Source organism: Convolutriloba macropyga, chromosome 7, assembly GCF_964194025.1.
Source record: "Convolutriloba macropyga chromosome 7, txConMacr16.3, whole genome shotgun sequence".
In the NCBI taxonomy this organism is placed as follows: Eukaryota; Metazoa; Xenacoelomorpha; order Acoela; family Convolutidae; genus Convolutriloba; species Convolutriloba macropyga.
The window spans coordinates 55,588,901-55,609,476 of NC_134474.1; the positions used below are offsets into that span (position 1 = coordinate 55,588,901).

The 20,576-nt window shown below is 35.7% G+C and overlaps 1 protein-coding gene across 1 annotated transcript; it reads right to left on the reverse strand.

The window, feature by feature from the left end:
* Window positions 1-1,192: 1,192 nt before the first annotated feature.
* LOC142342383 (adenosine 3'-phospho 5'-phosphosulfate transporter 2-like) lies at window positions 1,193-19,076 on the reverse strand. Its single transcript, XM_075393693.1, has 6 exons — window positions 18,955-19,076; window positions 17,943-18,621; window positions 10,294-10,518; window positions 3,081-3,261; window positions 2,508-2,755; window positions 1,193-1,636 (listed from the first exon to the last, which is right to left on the reverse strand). The coding sequence occupies exons 2-6, from the start codon at window positions 18,054-18,056 to the stop codon at window positions 1,352-1,354; spliced, it is 1,053 nt and encodes a 350-aa protein (XP_075249808.1). The 5' UTR covers window positions 18,057-18,621; window positions 18,955-19,076; the 3' UTR covers window positions 1,193-1,351.
* Between the last annotated feature and the right edge of the window lie 1,500 nt (window positions 19,077-20,576).

Sequence of the window (20,576 nt, forward strand, 5' to 3'; positions counted from 1 at the left end):
AAAAATTTGAATAATGACAATGTCAAAAAAATAGAAAAAAATTGCAAGCTCTGTCATAAAAGTTCTAAAATTCGTGATGTTTATAATTCGAAAACCAATCCACTAACACTAGAAACTTTGCATTAATCCCAGAAAGAAGGTTCATTGACACTTAGGGCTGAAAAAACATAAGAACTGCCAGAATTTTCAAAACGCTTGAAAAACATTGTGATAATTAGTGTATTTTTGCATGTTTTTGTTTGGATTACAAAAACATATAGCTCTAAAAGAGGTCATAGAAGGTACATATGTCTTGTAAAAAACCTGTATCAATTTCAGACTTGTCAAACAAAATATAGAAAAATATCGAAAAAAGCACGAATAATTGCAACTTTTTGGGCTCAAAATTTCTTAAAAATGGTCTTTTAACCTTAAACTACGGCCTTCCCGGTAGCTTCATCACACTAAACACTTGAAGGAATACTTAACGCGGCTACGGCCTCTAATGAAACTTAATACCCATTGGGCGCTACCTGTTTACCTCGTTTTAAGGACGAAAAGTCAAATGGGCCAGACGAAAAATCGGTCAAGCAAAAAAACGCATAAAACTTTTCCTTCCTTATGTTGATTCTATGTCAACACCATCATATTGAGAGCAAAGTTTGCGACCTTTGTCGGTTGCGACCCGACAATCTCTTAATTGATTGCAATCCTGTGCTCTCCACTGAGCCAACTGGTCCACACTACGAGAGTCTTACTATGCTCGCTTATATTGAGCTATCATTTCAAGCGCCATCTTCTTGATGACAACTTACCTGCTAGAGTGTATATACTCAAAGATAAATCGAAACATATAAATCGTTCTGTTATAGCTGTTGTGCTTCTGAAAAATGACAATGTACTTATGACAAAATTCTAGTTTTCAGCGGGAAGCAGTAAATTGCGTCTTGGAATCACGAATCGCGAAGTGTGTGATATAAGGTCTTTAGCTTTCTGCCTTTATTCTTTATGATATTGTTTAAATGGGCGGGGCATATTCCGTACAATTGGGTGGCAATTTTTTTCCGAGGTGTCCCAAGAAATTTTTGTATCTTAAGATGTTTCAAGTGTTGCGAGAGTTATCAAGATCTTGCATGACATGGAAAGGTGAATCAAGTTTCGCTTCACTGTCCATGGCCAGTGAGGATGTAGATTGTATTTCATAAAGATGATCTTCGCGGAATGAATGAATTCATATTAAACGGAAGAGGAATAAAATACGTAATTTCTGAAATGCCAATATGTTCAGACAATTAATACATCAATATACATAAATACAGAGGTTGATAAATAAAGCTATACAGTTGTCAAAAACAAGGCACCATTTGAAATATTACACTTTTAACATACTCTCTTCAAATTTGGACAAATCCTCTTTTTTGAACTTGAAACAGGGTTTGATGTATTTGAGGCAAGTGCGTGAAAACAACACCCACAAGAAGGAATTGCAATGTTTTGTGTTTTTGCTGTAGATGTTGAGAGATACCCCCGATAGGAGGACAATTCCTGCGTAGAGGTATTCTATGGAGAAGGGTTTGGCAAATGTGAGAAATGAGATAACTGTTGAGATGACTTTGCGAAGAGTCGTCACTGTCACGCTTACTAAGGCACCATTCCTCTGAAATTGGAAAAAAACTTGACCGAATTTACAGAAATTTTAGAAATATAAGCGCATGTTGATCTCTGTTTGAGACAAAGTTGGGATCTTTTCTTTTCCGTTTGTGCCCCCCCCCCCCCCAGTGCGGTATGCTCTCGCCAGTTACAGAGCAAGTGTCATTGCATATAAATCACCATATAAAATACGACAGGTTCGTCTGGGGGTTCAAATAATATGCACCCACTACGCTGGGAGGCACCAGCGGAAAAGATCCCAAAGTTGACAATCAATAACTTGGGTGGTCCCGAAAATCGGCGAAATTCTCATGAAGCGGTGATTTACGCGCATTTTAATGATAAGTAAAATACATCAGTTCAAAAATATCAGCGGAGCTGATTTATTTTCTAGTTAGGAAGTTTTGTCAGACAGCGTTATGCAAAGCCTCAGTGGTCTCAAAAACTCATCCAAAAACTTTAGTTTTGACCATACATTACGTCGCAAAACGTCATAAGTTTTTGCCTTTTGTGGACATATGATGTGACTGATATATCCACTTTTGATCGAATTTGAACTAGTTTTTCCTACTGTCACTGTTGTCCTCACACGCTCATAAGCCTAATCTTACAACATGGGCGCGGATAATGCTTACAAAATTGCGTATATTTACTTGACCAAATTGCACGTTTGGCGACGTAATGTAAGTCTCAAGATGTTTGGTCCTTCAAAACAAAAAACATTTTTTCTAGGACTTTGGCCAGATCTTGCGCGATAGAGCACAAATCTTCCAATTTGCCCAAGACTGATATCAAACTTCAATCCATCGGTTTTTTGCACAATAAACCTTTTGCATTTATTCTGAAACCTTTCCAAAACCGAACAATGAAGTTTTTACCCTAATGAGAAGTAACACCAAGTTGATGCCCAAAAACCCAAGAACACTGAGCCCCAAGATTAACTCCAAACTGAGAGGAGCCGCCCCTCTCAGAGCCCTGTAGCCCTGAATTATGGACCCATCTGCAGACACTATTACAAACAGGGCCCATGCTCCAAACGAGTAAGAGTAGGTTGTCAACTCGGCTTGTGTCATCCGGTACTGCTTCAAAATCTTCTCTTGGAAATTTCCCAGAAATGCGTCGAAAACTGAAATAAGAACAAAAATTCTTTATAATATTTTCTGTTTAAAGGCGCACTTTTCAGGAGGTGATAGCGAAAATGCTGTTCCATTTTCAAAACTGCCCCCTTTTATTAAATATCAATCGAAAACGATTTGGTTGCGGAAATAAGAATCAATTCTATCTATTTCTATTTCTACTTTTGTAAAGGATATGTCAAAAAAGCGCAATACTTTTATACTGCCCTAGAATTTGCTCAGAAACAATGAATATAGCGGCAGTCATTTCTGAAGAGAGAAATTTTTAACCGGGAGCAGATTTTGTGTGAATATCTCAAAAATAGAACTTCTAACCCAAAGCAGAGCATATATAGAGAATGCCAATCAAGTTAAACTGTGTATTGAGAGTCTTGTCAACTTTTGTGAACCAAATTAAGCCCAATGTCATGCAGAAGACGCTGATGTACTCTAGTTTGTGGTAACGCTTTGACTGGATAAGAATTCCACCAATCATGACTGGGATTAATTTGCAGCTCTAAAACAAAGAAATACGACATCACAAACAGCTGGCATTTTGCCTGAAAATGGATGAGATAGATTCGTATGACTAAAGTCTCTAAGTAAGGATGAAAAGATTGAGACCAAAAAACTTTCAAGGAATGAGGCCAAAAAGGGGATTTTCCCTTATAATTGTCCAAGATTTCATCGACTGATTTAGCCTTTTGTAAGGTAATGTTTCAATGGAATCATCAATGGAAAAAACCTTAATTGGCCTTCTTGAATGATCCCGTTAAAGTAGGCAAAAGTAAAGTTAAAAGCCGGCAACAGTCATTGTGAGATCAAAGTAAGTCGCAACTGACCAAAAATTATTCAGGCTAAGGAACCCAAATTCCAATATAATAGAAATATGACGAGTCGTGACATAAAAGCAGACGAGTCGTGAAATCTAAATAAAAAATCTCATTTTATGCAGTAAAAAGGATCAGATACTAGGTTGACTAGGAATTGATTTGATAACATTTCAAAATCACTGATCGAAAAACTCCATAAAACTGCAAGTACAGAAGTCAAATTGCAACACGAGAACCAAAATTATTGTGAGAACTATGAGAAGTAAAACTAGAACAAACTGTTATCGACATCGATAATTTTCCTAAAATGGCGCTAAATATTTACCGCAAAATTGTCATAATCGTTGTAAACTAAAAGATATTGATTCAGAACACAAGAATTTGAAACCAACAAAGGCACGTGGCAACAATGGAATTAAGGTAATTTTGAGGACTAAGGTTCTTTGAGAAACATCAAAGAACAGACTAGAAAGACCAGAAAGAAGGCAAGTCGACGCCCCCAACCGAGCACCAAACGACCCCCCAAGAAGCATCGACATTGTCAATCGTGAGGAACAACAAAGAACCAATTTCCTTTCTATTAGTTATGAAGCATTCGACAGAGAAATGACGCTCACAACAAATGAAGAAGATCCGCTTGCAGATTATATAACCAGCGTCTGGAAGATAGATTCATCGGGAACGGAAAATGAAAATGAGACGCTTTATCATAAGATGACACCAGAGCACTTAAAATACTTAATGATACAGTGCGGCACACAGGCGAGAGGTACGAAATCGGCCTCCTCTGGAAAGAAAAAGTGAATTTGGAAAACAACTGTCCTGTAGCCAAAGCACAAATTCAAAGCCTCGAAAAGAAACTAAGCAAAGATCAGCTGCTGAAAGAGATGTATCAGAGGACACTCCATAGAGATAACGAGAAGGGATATGTAAAACCTGTTGTTTTCTCTAGCAGCGCTCCTAGCCAAGTATGGTGCCTACCATATCATCCAGTTACCAACCCTAACAAGCCTGGAAAGGTAAGTCGGGTTTCAAAGGCTGCATCTGTTTTCAAAGGGAACTCTCTGAACAGTAACGTTTTGATAGGCCCAGACCTGATCAACAGTCTGTTTGGTTTCCTGCTTCGTTTCAGAAAAAATCCAATTGCAATCAGTCCCGATATGGAGGCGATGTTTATGCATGTAGGTATAATTGAGAAAGAACAGCCTTCAATGAGATTTCTCTAGGCCTACCAATCACAGCAAGTAGCAATTCCAGTACACCGGTCTCATCTTTGGCGCTAGATGCTCATTATCAACAGCAATTTTTGTCCTCCAGAAAACGGCAGCAGATTTTGCGCTAGGGATTATAGCTAGGAATTATAGCACCCGTAGTCATCAATCTGAAGATCATACTACAAAAGATATGGAAAGAGGGTCTAGCTGGGGATGACCGCCTGCCAAAGGAGAAGCGTAAATCAATTCAAACTTGGATAGACAACTACATGTGCTCTCTCCCAATCGAAGTCCCTCGCTGTCTAACACTAGATACAGCGACCAGAAAAACCTATGAACTGCACGTTTTTACGAAAGCTTCTCAACTAGCCTATGGTGCCGTTGCTTACGCCAGAATTATCTCTGAACACGGCGTATCTTGTTGTTTCCTAATGAGCAAAGCCAAAGTTGCTCCAAACAAGCAGCTAAGTATCCTAAAACTTGAGCTCAAAGCCGCCGACCTTGGAATCCGTTTTGCTCACTTCATAAAAAACACCATACCATAGAGTTCAAGGATTCCACATTTTGGTGTGACAGCATGGCTGTCCTGGCTTGGATCAAAACTCAGAAAAACTCAAAGTTTTCGTGGGCAACCGAGTGAGCGAAATTCAAAGTCAATCGCCAACCAGCAGCTCCAGACATATCAGTGGGGAAAAGCATTTCAGCCGATGACGTTACTCGAGGAACTCTTCGTGCTGAAATAAAGAGCATTGGCTAAGCCCACCAGCCTTTTTGTTAGAACCAAAATAAAACTGGAACTTTTGGCTCAACACCGAGAAGACAAACTCCACAATGGTGCGACGAAAAAATCAAACAGTGGTTGCAGCCAAAAATTTCTGAAAATGGATGAAGTTGTTAAAGACAACAACCCAAGTGCTTGGGTACATCAAAATCTTGCGAACTAAATCCAAAAGAGCGCTCAATATCAACGACGTTGAAAACGCCCGGAACCACCTCATCCAGATATCACAGCAGAATTCCTTTGGTCCCTCAATCGCTCTTTTGAATAAAAACAAGAAACTGCCATCCAAAGACAAAATTCTGCCGCTCTCACACTTTCTGAAGGATAATATTGTAAGAGTTGGTGGCAGAACGAAGAGAACTACATTGGGATATTGGGCCTTTCACCGTTATGCAAAGAAGAGAAGGCCTTTATCTGTATTTTCAACTGCTTAGTGACTCGAGCCATACATTTGGAAGTGACAGAAGATACATTGCGTGTATGACATTCATTCGCAGATTCATTGCTCGATGTGGAAAACCACAACTCATACCCAGTGATAACGAAAGCAACTTCCTGGGAGCCATAAAACAAATCAGAAGACAAAATCTGCAGCTGGACCATGACTTTATCAAGGACAACTTGCTGAACCAGTCAGTTGAATGGCGCCTCAACCCCCCTTTTGCTCCTCACCAGATTAATTTAGGCAGGCCCCGAGCATGTTATCGACATCGATAAATTTCTTACAATGACGCTAAATATTTACCGCAAAAGTGTCATAATCGTTGTAAACTAAAAGATATTGATTCAGAACACATGCCAATTTGAAACCAAAAAAGGCACGTGGAAACAATGGAATTAAAGTAATTTTGAGAAACATCAAAGAACAGACTAGAAAAACCAGAAAGAAGGCAAGTCAACGCCCCCCACCGAGCACCAACCGACCCCTCAAGAGGCACCGACATTGTCACCAACTATGTGAAATTTATTCAAACACCGTTGTCTCACTTTGTATTAAATTTAGTGAACAATAGTTCACGCTGCAAACCACTCAAAACAAGTAAAACAGGAGCAATAATAGCTCCGCTCGGATATCGCTATCGTAGCTGTTGATACAACTATTTACACTTTTTACTCCAAAATCAGTTCAGGGCCTGGAGTTACCACAATGCACAACAACGGAAAATTATATTGGTTGAGACCCTGATACCTGAAACTAACATGGCCTGAGATGTCATATCTAACTTCATATTTTCAAAAAGTTCAGGTAAAGCTTTCACGAAACAGAAAGTATCAAATTCAAAAAAAATGGGCACAATCTATAGCTATTCAGGTAACATTTAATGAGTATTTTTTGTGAATAGAAAGCTGAAACTTCAAATAATAATTGAATTTCGGCAATTAGCATGAAGCTAAAAACAAAAACCCAATTTTTGCATGAACTTAGCATAATTACATGAATTTTGAAATACTTAAAGATAATTTTAGAATACTTACATACTTACGTGAATTTAGCATACTTATATCATTTCTGCATAAATTTTTAAACACTTAGAATGAATTTACCAGCTGTAAACTTATAGTTTGTAATTTAGTGCTGCAATTGGCAAAACAGGTGCTGCAATTGGTAAATTAAAGGCTGCAATTGGCAATTTCTTTCCTATTTAATTTCAATTAGAGTGCTCTTTGTCACATGTGTTTGCAATTTCGATTTGTGGGTTGTAAAATGCATACACATCTTTCGCTTTGGCTACACCTCGGTTGTCACACGAATTACATGAAACTATTACACGAATTACATGAAAAAAAACCATGCCGGACAGAAACATTGTTAGATGAAAAAACGCAACAAAACTTCTGTTTGCATTCCCGAAAACAAACTTAAACAAAATTTTTCTGAAAATTTTTGTTCCAACGCTTCCGGAAAAATCTTTTGGAGGAATTCCATGGTAGTCCGATAGAATTTTTATATATGTTAGCTCGAGCGCGACCTTTTTGATATCTTCACGAGATATTAAAAAATTATGTCATCAAAAAACGTTTAAAAACTAAATCAATCAAGAAGATTTAGACATTCTTTTTCCTTTACCAGTGCATACGCAAAATTTTCAATTTTTAAGGGCTTCGAAGCGAAGAGAAGCCAACATTTTTTTGGCGATATGGTGACGGAGAAAACCAAGAATTTTTGCTCCCTTTTGGCCCTCTACAGAGTAGTTGGAAAATAATTTGAAAAAATGAACCAGTAAACCACACTAGCAACTAATTAGCTCTTCTCAGCTCACCCCTCCCCCTCCAAACAAAAAACAATTTTAAAACCCTTTCATTACTTAAACTTAGAATTGTGTATGAAAAACACTCACAAAATTGGGATAATAATTTTTTTAAATAAAATTACTGACTAATATAGAAGAATGAAAATTATGCCAGGAAAATTTTTCTTCTGTTGTGAGGACATGTCTTTGTTAAATGAAAATATTTCAATCAAAACTTTCTAAGACGAAAAAAACTGTTATAACCGACTTGTTGTGGAAGATAAAAACGTTCAACATTTTCAGACAATGATTCTCCGGTGCCTGTTTTTTTCACTTAATAACACACCATTGTTTTGCTCAAGACTGTTACAGCTGACCAAAGCAAAACATAACTATAAAGAATTAAAGCCTTTGCAAAATTAAGACCTTTTCAAAGTATTTATTGTAAAAAGTTTTTTTTGCAAATTACAAATATCCTCTCCGATAAAAAAAATTGAAAGAGCACCTACCTGCATAGTTAGAATATCTCATTTGCTCAGTCTGATGAAATTGATTTTATCTTTTTCTTAGCCAGTGAAAATTTTAAAATTTAAAATGCTTTGAAATTTGTTTCAAGGAAATTTATTCACTCATTTGTTCTCTTTTTGCTTTTCTTTATCGCTTTCTTTATTGATACCGAATTGCTTTTAAAAATTAATTTTTCACAGTTCCTACTTTGGATACGGTGACGCTCAATAACTGGTTGTCACCATTTCTAATGTAGGAAGTGTGAAAAATCACTTTTTAATATTTTTAAAAAAAACGGCTAGTTTTTGATTTGCAAAATAGTACGAATAAATCCCTCTAATAGACAAATTTTACAATATACAATTGGCCTCACTGCTTTTATGCGGTTACTCTTGAGTTGAGAAACAAAAAATTAAATTCTAAAATCTTCTAAATTTGTTCTCCATTTTCTGCTGCATCGTCTCCAACCAAATAGGCGTTGTTCATCTATTTGTTCAATAATTGGTTGTCAACGTTTGCAGGTGAAAAAAGCGAAACAAATTAATTGCATACTTATTTTTTCATTTATGGGAAAAATTGTTATCACATCTGGTGGGTGACATAGAGTCTCCTAGCTTGATATTAATCAAAGTACTTATTTTCTTGTTTTTTTAGTGCTAAATGCTCGGGGTTTATCCAGATTTGTTTTCTTTTTAAATTTCGATCATACCTTTTAACTATAATTAAATACGAACGTTAGATGGATAAAAATCAACTTGCATTAAAATGGTCCAAATAATATCAAACAATTTAGATTCACAATGTATCGATCCATATAAGGTCTGAACAAATTGGAAAAATTAGAAATGTCTAGTAATACCGAAACAAATATCTATCAAAACAAATTGGGAAGAATTGAGCACAAAAGTTTTAAAACAAAACCGACTAACGTCGGCGTAAATTGCTCTCAAACGACCGGCGAGCGGTTGTCTTTGTCAGTAGCCAGCTACGGTTTAGTGAGACTAGCTTTCGCTTAATTTTAATTGAAGGGGTGTGAGGTGAGCGCAGCGGGGGGGGGGGTGGCACCGAGGGAGGGAGTTGCACCCTAGGGAGTGCACCCGAGGGGTCAAACTCTAAGAACCGCCCTTCACACCATAAGTACAAGCCTCCAAAATAGTTTCTGCGAATCGCATACTTTGAGAGCACTTAATGCCCGCTGGGAGCTACCTGTTTATCCCGTTTTTGAGGACGAAAAGTCAATTGGGTCAGACAAAAAATCGGTCAAGCGAAAAATTGCATAAAAAAGTTCAACAGGACAAATATAATTGCTACAAACTTCGTCTGAGAGCAATTAATGAACTTTTGTTTTTACAAATTAAAATTTGTTTTTAAAATGAAGAGTTATTGTAATGTGTTTAACAGGGGAAGCATATGCTGTTGTAAGTTTCCGTAGCTGCGAATTTGTTAATATTAGACTCAAATTAGCAACCGCTTTTTCAAATGATTTTCATAGTGTATCTACAACCGCAAAAATTTTAATTGAGTTGCTTTCAATTTAATGTTTTAAACAAATTTCTTTTTTTTATCCTCCGAGACTATAGTCACTCCCAAAGTCCTTGCCTCATTTTTTAATTACTTTTTTCTTTTTGCTTAATTTCCTTTTTTTGGGAAGGAAATTCTTAGCAAGTTTTCCTAACTATTGAAAAGGAACAAAAGTTTTTTGCTTGTTCTGAGCCCGAGTAGAGACCAAAGGGTTATCTTGCAAGATTTTCAAAAAGTTGCTTCGCAGAAAACAGCAAAAAAGACGCCCAAAGCTCTAAGCAAAACTAGTTATAACCAGCTGATAATCATCTCTTCATAAAATAGCCAATAGATTTAAACAAACTTCACAACACATTTTCTACAAACTTCACATCATATTTGCGTTTGAGAGAGTGAAATAATCTAAATTCATGTCCTATTATTTCATACCTTTTGGAATTTTTACTGGCTTCAGTCGCTCACCTTAAACATCATTTGTGTTGGATAGTTGAGATAAAAGAGAGAACAGTTGGAGAACACCATGGTGGCTGCACTCGTGAACCCAACCAGAATGTAGCATCTGAAAGGGGCAGTGGGCTGAACTCTTCTCTTGTTCAGTGTCGATTGCAGCCAAAATTGCAGCCAGCACAGAAGAGCTCTGATTGTGAACTCTACCATTGTAAGAAAGGCACCATATTCTCTGATGTTCTGAAATGGCAAACAAGTGCTGAAAATGCCTTCCTTTTTGTGTAATTGATGTTGTCATGATGCAGGCAGGGAGGGAGGGAGGGAGGGAGGGAAGGAGGGAGGGAGGGAGGGAGAGAAGAACGGAGGGGGAGGCGGGGGTATTTCTTCAAAAGTCCCCCAAATGCCACCCAGATTTTCATTACGTTATGTGGATCAGTTAACGAGTTGCTTTAAGTTTATGTAAACAAGGACTCAAAAATGGTCTATGCAGCCTACTAATAATAGGAGAGCATAGCCATTAAAATAGCACAGTAAATTATAGGGACGAGGAAAGGGCAGAAAAAGCTAGATGACCAAAGTCTAGTTGAGGGGAAAACATTGCTGATTGAAAAAACTATAAGGAAAAGACTTTCGCATTTGATTTGGGTTCCACAAAATCATTTACGATCTCTAATATAGTTTAGACCTCAATTTCGCTGGTAATAAAAATCAACAACAAAGTTAGGCTCGATCAATAATTTTGAAAGTTGATAAAGCAAAAAGTCAACATTTCATACTTTTTCATGCGTCCAACGTTTTTTCAAGATTTCAGGTCTGAAGCAATCGTTGACAAAAGTGAACGCACAAAATATTGGTGATTTCTTTTGATTTTTATAACAATCGACGCATATTTATAATAAATTTAGTAGATCCGAATCCAGAGAAACTATCTGTCCTACTTAGGGGAAAAATCCAGATACAGAACTTATTGTTCCGACCCCCACTTTAGTGGGGAGGGAGGAACCATATACTCAACTGGTTTTTTTTGTTCAGTCAATTTTGGCCGACCGATATATTCATCGTAGAGAATTGTGATGGGTATCATTAAAAAACCCGTCCAGCGTAGAATACGGAATTAAAAAGATTTTTTCGATTTTCGTGTTTGACAGGGAGTTATCGAGGTTTAAAGTTTTGTGAACATTCGACTGTTTTTGTTCACAACTTCAGGAACTTTTGCTAAAATTTGGCACAATTTCGCTAGTTAAAATTTTTAACGTTTAACGGCACAGTGTTGTTGTTGCCGTTAGAGATAGAAGAGCATTGCTGAATTGTTTCATTGAAGTTTTCTTTGGCTAAAAATTCAAACTTTGTTAAAGTTTGCTAGACTTTGTGACCTAGAAACCATAAAACAGACTCCTTTATCTCAAAAAGAGCATTAGTTGCAATTCGGTGCCGTATGAAAGTCTTCTGGAATTAAAACTTTGCCGTTTTTTGCAGATTTATTTTGATAATTCTACAAAGAAAAATTTTTTCAATATTTGAAGAATTCCAATCAACAACTGATCTAATTCGCAAACACTTGGAACATTTGGTCGGTTTTCTGGGCGCAGGGCAAAATCAGGGAGAGGTATGATAATATCATGGACTGTTAGAATCAGATACTTTTTGGTTTTTAATTTGATGCCACCTTTTTTCGAAATATTTTGCTTTTGTTTTTTTTAATGTTAATTACTGACAATATTTTTCGCACGGCTCCGTTAATTGCAGCTCCAATTTACGTAAATTTGAGGACGAATGAATATACAGTTTGTTTTTAGAGAACCAAAGGGTTTTTATGGCTTTGAGGAAAAGTTTTAGTAAATTTTATCTGAATTCTTGTCTTTTGCCTTCAATTGTTATTCTTTTGGCTGTCTGATTTTTAAGTTTAACCACTCAAAGATCTAAATTTTTTCCTCAAAAGGTGCAAATGAACTTTTTCAATTAATTCGATTGTTACATAATGTCTCTTATGTTCTTGAATGTATTTGTTTTAAGGAAATTTCTGTGACTTTGAACTTGTCAATATTTCGCATTATTTTAGTCAACATTTGGCCTATTCTCAGTAGGTACAGGTCAACCTTTCCTCATAGAATAAAAACCAACTTTGTGGCCGATTGTTTTAACAGAAGGTTTTCTAGCTTTTGGTACTACGAAATTTCATACAAAATTTTCTGATTTTTGTGCATAATTTCCCATTTTGCTGTTGTTTTTGTTTCTTTTGTAAATTGTCACATTATTTAACAATCTAACTGAAAAAAACATAACAACATTTGAAAAGGAACATAATTTTTGTTTCGATTACATATGGTTTGAAGGGCTGCGACACCGACCTCTTGCAAAAATTGGTAGAGTTTTTTATTTTTGCCCGTTTATTTGTTGTTAAGTTTTGTTACAATGTTCTATCATTTTCGTAAATTAGCCTCATTATTTAGAGCTCTTTTCAATGTTTTGTTGAGTCAAACAATAGTTTTTCTGTTATTTAAACTTTTTAAATGATGTCTTCAGGGCTTAGACAATTTGTTTCAGAAGAATTTTGTGAAGTTTAGATATTTTTCAGTTTTTGCGGTTTTTTTGTTGTCATTTTGTGATTGTCGTTTTACAAAAAGATGTTATGACAATCAAAGGAGACGCAAATGAAGATGTTATATTCTCGCGGTTAATATCTATTAAGTTTAACAGCTTCAAAATTGTGGTTTCGTAAAGTTGTTTGTGAAATTTATTTGTTAAGCTTGTATTTAATGTTATTTTATAGTCTTATAATTTAGTCTCATTAATAACAGTCGCAATTAGTTTTCCAAGTAGTTGCAAGACAAACTGTCTACTCTTTTAGTCGAAAGCTTTTGATGGCTATGAATTTTGAAAATATTTGTTTTTAATAAAAAAAAAGAGATCTTTTGTTTCTGTTAATTTGTAGCTAGGCATCTCTATATACAATTCACATCCTTTATCTTTTGAAATACAAATTGCTCTTCATAACAGTTTTATTTTCCTCAAATGCTCTTTCTTCTTGGAACAACCAGTTCTCATAAAACCAATTTTTGTGATTTTTGCTAATTTGCCACTTTTTTGTAGGTTTTTGTATTACATATCCTGGATAATGAAAGGCCTCAGTCGCTCTCTATTGAGGTATAAAAAAACTCTCTCCAAGATTTCATTTGATGCGTAATGTTTCTAATCAGTTTGAATTTAATTCTTTTTTTGAAAAAGCAATGTTTTAATAAACTTATGCTGCTTTTACTCATTTCTAGTCGACTTGTTGCCAAGTCGCAAGGAGGAAAAGTCCCATATTTTGTTCCAAAAAGTACCAGTTAATCTTCTTAGTTTAAATTTCATCTGATGCCATTTTGAGTTGTTTAATATTCGTTTTCAAAAAATGGACAAGGAGTTTTGGTCCTAATTAATATTTGTAACTATTTGATTTTTATTGCCGTCTTTTCTGGTAGTCATATTATGGTAGCCACAGGTCTCATAGGCCCTCTAGAGTAGATTGTTTTACTCTTTCAGTAGCTGGTTGAACGATATGTTGATATGTTAATTTTTTTATCTCTTCCTCATTTGGAAGATAATTAAGTGAAAAGTGTAGATGAGCGGGGTCGGAACTTAATGTGCGAACGCACATTACCGAGCCTCCTTGTATTGATATATGCGACAATTGAATATATTCGACGATTGAATATCCGCCGATTGATATAGAAATCAAAAGAAACCACAAAGGTTATTTTGACAAAAATTCACGCGAAAACAGGCAGTTTATCATGAAACGTTGCATTTTGTGCGTTTGTTTTTGTCAACGAGTGTATCAAACTAGATTTCGAACCTAATTAGTTTTGCAATGATTCTGTAAACTCTTCGGCAGAAAAAAAGCTGACAAAATAGTACATAATTGAGCAATCAAAAAAGCAAACTTCTTAGAAAAAATCTTGGAAGCATTAGGACAAGCTTTTCGGAATAGAATCCCAATTTTTCAGGAAAAAATAAGCATTCACATTTTTAACAATAACCAAAGGGAAGAGTTAAAATAGGAACAGTGACAAAAAAAGTAACAAAATTGGCAGAGAGGACTTTTGTTGAGGTATTTACTTGTTTCAATCTAAGGAAAAGTTTTATAGTTTGCTCATTTTTTGAAACCATACAAAGTGACATCTGAAGTGACACAAGATAGCCTGCTGACAACCTCTACAATCCATTGCTCCTACAATAACATGAGGACTTCAGGAAATAATATTATTCGGCTCCCAGAAGAAAGCGGTTATTGGAGATAAGCGTCAAAAATTCCGAAAAACAAGAGAAAGTTATCGAAAAGTTTGATGCTAACTGTGAATTCGACAACTATTTGGAACAAAAATTGGTTCTTTTTGGCAAGCAGGAAGATCGCAAAGAACAACAAGCAAGTTGATGAAAAAGAACTAAGAAAAAAAACGAGTTGATGAAAAAGTATTATTTGTAAATTTGCAGAACTGCCATGTTGATATGAAACTCAACTGAATTTTCTCTTTGAGCTTTGAAAAGCAAAATTTGTCTTAATAATTTAGACTATAGCTCTTTGAAGCCTTCGGAAACTCGGGTTTAACCTTACGTGCAAGCGCCCTCATTTTTGAGCTCTAATTGCTTTAGTCTTCCTAGAACTTTACTCACCATATATTTAGTGTCAATTGCTGGAAATCCTAAGGAAATTAGAGGTCAAAGTTAGAGGCAAGATCTTGCACTGTCGGAGATATATTTTTTTTCTTTTTCGAGACGCTGGTCTTTTCCGATCGTGCCCCCAACCCCTCTCAAACTTAGACGTGAATTTTAATTGCACCCTCAGACGCATGTGCTTTATTTTTACTTAAAGACTTACTATGTAATGACGCGTGCTCTGTATTTGGCGTGCATAACGTACTGAGAGGCGCAAACGGAAAAAATCAGATTTTCCATAAAATGGCCCTTAGTAATTTAATTGAGTTTTTGCCACGCAGTTGAAAACAAATTTTCAGAAAAAATAAACAATTGCAAAATCACGAAAATGTCCACACTAGCTTTCTGCGGGAAAACTAACTGATTTGATCGGTTTTGGGTCTTTTATGTTAAAACCTCTGCCTTATTGGCCAGGTAACTTATAGCCCCCCATCTATAATGGGAAAGACCCGTTTTTTAATTACATGTACAACAAAATAACATAGCTGGAAGATTGCCACAAAATAGCCGCAATAGATTCGTAGATCGGCAGTCTAAAAAAACAGTAAAACAGACAGACCAAAAAAATTCGTCTTTCCATTGAAGGCTGATCTGTTATATTTTGATTAAAAATCTGTATAAGTTATTGCTGCCTCTATTCGCTGATCTCAAATAACCTTCTATTAGAGTGACACACACCCATTCGACCTTATCTCTTTGAAATAAAGTAAATAAAAGTCAATTTCAAAGTGAGGAAGTCATTTTTGAGAGTGAGGTAAGTCAAGTGTGACCAAAAATTTAATCACGCGCATGAACAAAAAAAACTCGCTCCACTAAAAGCAAAAAATGACGTCACACATGCAATTCAGTTAAAATTGCATGAACGAATGAACAAAAAGTGGCTGTGCCGTCATATGGTCGTAACAAAAATCATGACGACGAAATAAAAAAAAACCAAGAGAAAGCCAATAATAGCCCCAGCTATCGCTGTGCGGCTATTAATAAAAACAATCGCTTGAGAGGCTGGTTATCTTTCATACGGTATGAGACTGCTTACTAAACATCGTTTCCATAAGTATGTTTCAGTTTATAAACATTTCCGACGAAACAAGGGAAATTTTGGCCTTTTTATTCCACACTTTGACAGTTATGAAAATTGGACGAAACTATTGAACAAAAAAATCAGTAACTTTTATTTTAAAAAACAATCAGAAAACTAAGCAAACTTTACTATCATCAGAACAAACTTATAGTCACGGTCTCAAACCAGCAAGTCGTCTAACGACGGATGAATTGCTCTAGAACGGCAACAAGGGGCAATTGTATTTATGGGGTGTAGCTCAGAAATATTTTTTGGGTGCAAAAAACACCCTCCATTAGATGTGAAATCCGTCCGACATCTTGACAACTGAGCTACAATGGCTTTGCTTCTTCTTTGCTTAAACATATTTTTTAGCAAATAATTCTGTTTCAGAATGAGGACAACAAAAACCACTCGAAAATGAAGTGTGAAAAAGTCAATCCAGATGTCAAAGAATGGTCTAAAACACAAGAAAAAACGGTCAAGCAAAACTTTTGCCTAGAAATACCCACATAAAAATATTTGCTTCAAACTTCGGTCGAGAGCGATTAAAAAATGATTTTTTAATAGGATAAAGTATGCTTTTCTAGAAGTTTTTTTATTATAGTTTGATTGACATGTTTTGGATCAATGGACCTGTGCGTGTATCTATTGCTATATCTAATAGCACCTTTTCTCCCCTTTGAAATTTTATTCTTTCCCCACTTTAGTGAGGGTGAAGGAACTATGCTCAAAAGGGTTTTTAGTTAACACAAATTGCGCCGAAGGATATATTCAATTTACAGAGTTGTTTGAAGTATCATTAGAAAACCCGTTTATTGTAGAATATTAACAAAGAAACTTTTAATTGCGCTCTTTCCGAGAAGATACTGAGGCTTGAAATTTTGATCACATATTACTGATTACCGTTGTTTTTGTTCACTCGTCCTGTAATGCTGACCATTGTTTAAATCATTGTAAAAGATGGCAAAAAGGAATTGTAAAAAGGTTAATTGTTTCGCATTTGAAGATAATTGAGGGCCGCTTAACTGTTTGCTCTGACGTTTTTGACTAGAAATGGAGCTAAACTTTTGAATATTTAGTCTATTTTAAGAAAAAAATCACCAAATTGTCTTCTTTAAACTCATTTGTCCAAATTGGCTGCGATTACACCCCAAAAAACGGCTGATATAATCTTCGTTGACACAGATGATGGCTATGTTTCCTTCTGCTTCCAAAGAAAGAATTCTAGACTATTTTTTTTGGATTTTTGAAAAGTTAAATCAATATTTATCCGAAAAAATTAATACAAATTATGTATTTTTCCTAAACATTTGCAAAATTTACGCCTTTAATTGACACGCGGTAATAGCGAGGCCATTTTTGGTCAAAGCGTGGATCTTTAAAATTAAAAATCATCTGGATTTTTGAAGGGGTCTTTGTGACATTTTCTCGCAATTTTCTCTTTTAATTTTTTAGGCCAGTTACTGACCAGTAAGTATATATGGCTTTCAATTAATAACTAACGGCAATTATGTGTTTGAATATATTCGCTTTAGCAAAATCTATGAGTTTCTGAAACAAACCTTTCAAGCTGAAAATAAAGAGTGTTTATTTCAGCTTGAAAACTAGACTTTTCAAGCTGAAATTAAAGAGTCTATTTTCCAGGGGGGATAGGAGGGAGTCGAAAATACAGCCCCAATTATAGCCCCCAATACCACCACCACCACCAATTGACACTGCTATACTTTGGAGCTGGGGGAGGCTAAGAAACTTGCTGTATAACAACAGATAAGTTACAAGGGGGGGGGGGGGGTGGCTGAAAAGTATTGCAGCATAAAATTCAGGGGGGGGGGGGACTAGCAGATTAAGCAGATTCTCACAAAATTAGCAGATTCTCAGTTTCGGGAATAGATCTATTTCTTCTCACCGGAATTCTGAATATCCATTCTTGGACAACAGCATAGCCAGCATAGACCACAAACACTCCCCCGGCCGTAAAGACAAATTGGAATGTCGAAGCCACACACGGAGTTTTTCCCATTATTAGGGGAACTAATTGCTATTACTTGATAAATATATCAACATCGAAATCATGAAACAAATTGTAACACGAATTGCTTTGAAATAAAGCGCCTCTTAAAACCAAATTAATTGCTAAAGCAACGGATTTGTTTCAGTTTTCGTTAATTATAAAATGGTAACATTTTCTTCAAAGTAAACACAAAACTTACGAATTACTAGATTTCGCTTTCAGTTTTTTCTCTCACACTGAGAAATTTAATTTTGCACGCATTTCGCAACAAGTCACAAAACGCAAGTTAAGACAAATAAGGAAAAATGGAGCCAACGGTTTAAAATAAACTGTGTTCCTTTTTATTTATCACGTTTCACTGTGTGAAATAAAACATGTAGCCATATTCATACTATTATTAATAAAAATGAAGAAAGCTGATTCAGCTTCTGACGTTACGTGAAATAATATTTGACCGGCGTGAAACAATTATCAAAGGGAATAGATAAAACTGCTGTTTCTTCTTTGGTATGACACGACGGGATAAAAAATCGTTTTTATTTCGTTCTGACAGAATGGTGGCAGCAATTAAGAACTGTTGTTTTTCCGGTACAAATTTCAAGTCTTAAACAATATACTTAGCAAGCAGAAATCATGTTTTATGGTCACCTAATTATTCGCTATTAGTCTCATTATAATCTTTTAGAGTATGTTAGACTTCTACTAATGACTAGCAAGGTTTTTCCAACAAAAAGTTGCAAGTTTTGACAAGTCTGGTTCATATATATTGTTGAATCATCCACAAAAATAACTTCGCAAGTTGACCAAAACTGTATAAATTAGATGTGAGTGGGGAATTGCCATAAGTCTAAAAATTATTATGAGCACAGCCCTTGACACTGCACCGATCCAAGACTTGAAATTTTACCGATTTAGCATTGATTGTCGAAGATTGGCGGTTAGATCAATCAATGTTAAATTTTGATAGAATGTGTTACAATGTTATTAAACTAGGATTGTATCAATTTGGTTGAGTAATGGTAAATATTGTTAGGCATTCATTGTTATATTCTGTTGAATTAACTTAAGTTCAATATCCCTATCTATTGTGACGATATTTTCAACATATTTAACGAATATTTGTCCACCACATAGTTGTGAGATCAATGTTAATTTTTAAGACACCGTATTGTTCAATGACATTTAGCTCTGAGAATTCCAATAAAGACTCGCTGTGATCAATAATCACCAAAATTTATAAATCGCAGACAAAAACATTTAACTTTTAGGCTGTGTGCATAAGCCTAGAAAGATTAAAATTATGAAATTTATCTTCACCTCGTCTCCCCGACCTGAGAAGTGGCATTGGACAACCTTTTTTACTCCCAGGTTGAGATGTGAGCGAGTGTAAGCAAAAAATTTTGTACTAATTGCGCTGAAAGTGCTGAATTTATGCAAGGAATATGCTGAATGTGTTGAAAGTTTAGTTTTAGGTGATGAATACGCTGATTAAAAGTATTTTCAGCACTTGTCAACACATAAATTACGCACATTTTACAACACATCTCTTGCAAAAATTCAGCACATGTGCTGAATCCAAAAATCCCTACTTCAGCACTTTCAGCACATAAACTTCAAAAACTCAGGACAAGTCTGACATAATTTCAGCACTTCAGGAAAAGAGAGAATTGCAGCGCTTTCAGCTTATTTCTTATATTCGCGAACTATTAAAAGATTACTTGCATGTATCAAATAAGCTATAAAATCAGTGATTTATCAGTTACGTATTTGCAAAGAGAATACAAGAAAGTTGTCACTCTTTGAAGAACATTTTGGCTGCAACCCAAATACCGCGCTAAGGAGTATATATAGGGCAACTAACACATACGATTTTGAAGGACGAACGTGGCCGAGAAAAAGAGAGCACGGATAAGAAATTTTGTTTTTTATATGTCAGTAATGTTTGTATCCCTACTCTGAACACAAAGCGCACAATCCAGTTGCAGTTGGCCCAAAAAAGAAAAGTTACAGGAGATCAATTTTGAGTCTAGAGGTAATGTGTGGGTATCAGCACCAGGCTCAACAGTCATCAAAACAGACGCTCATACCTCTCAAGTCCAAGAACAAAAGATACAGGAGATGACAATGTGGAATAGTGACATTACGTCGTCAATCTTTAAAAATAGTATTGTCTGCGTTTACGAACATGAGTGACGACGTTTTTTCATCACTTCTCGCGTGAAAGAAATCTGCTTAAATTGACGACAACAGTGACAACAAAACTTTGGACAATCCTTATAAAATTCGGTGACTGATCTCGACATTTCACAATGTAAGTCATCAATGTCCGCAATTTGTGAGCAGGGGTATGTTCATCACGGCACTTTAACCTTTAATCTATAATCAAAACTTTGACGAATTAAAATTTTAATGACCCCTCACTTCATTTCGATAACGGGCATTATTTATATCCCACTTTTCTCCTTTAATCAGTTTTAGAAAACCTGCTGGCAAAGTAGATACCTTAGAGCGGATTTTAGTGACACAATT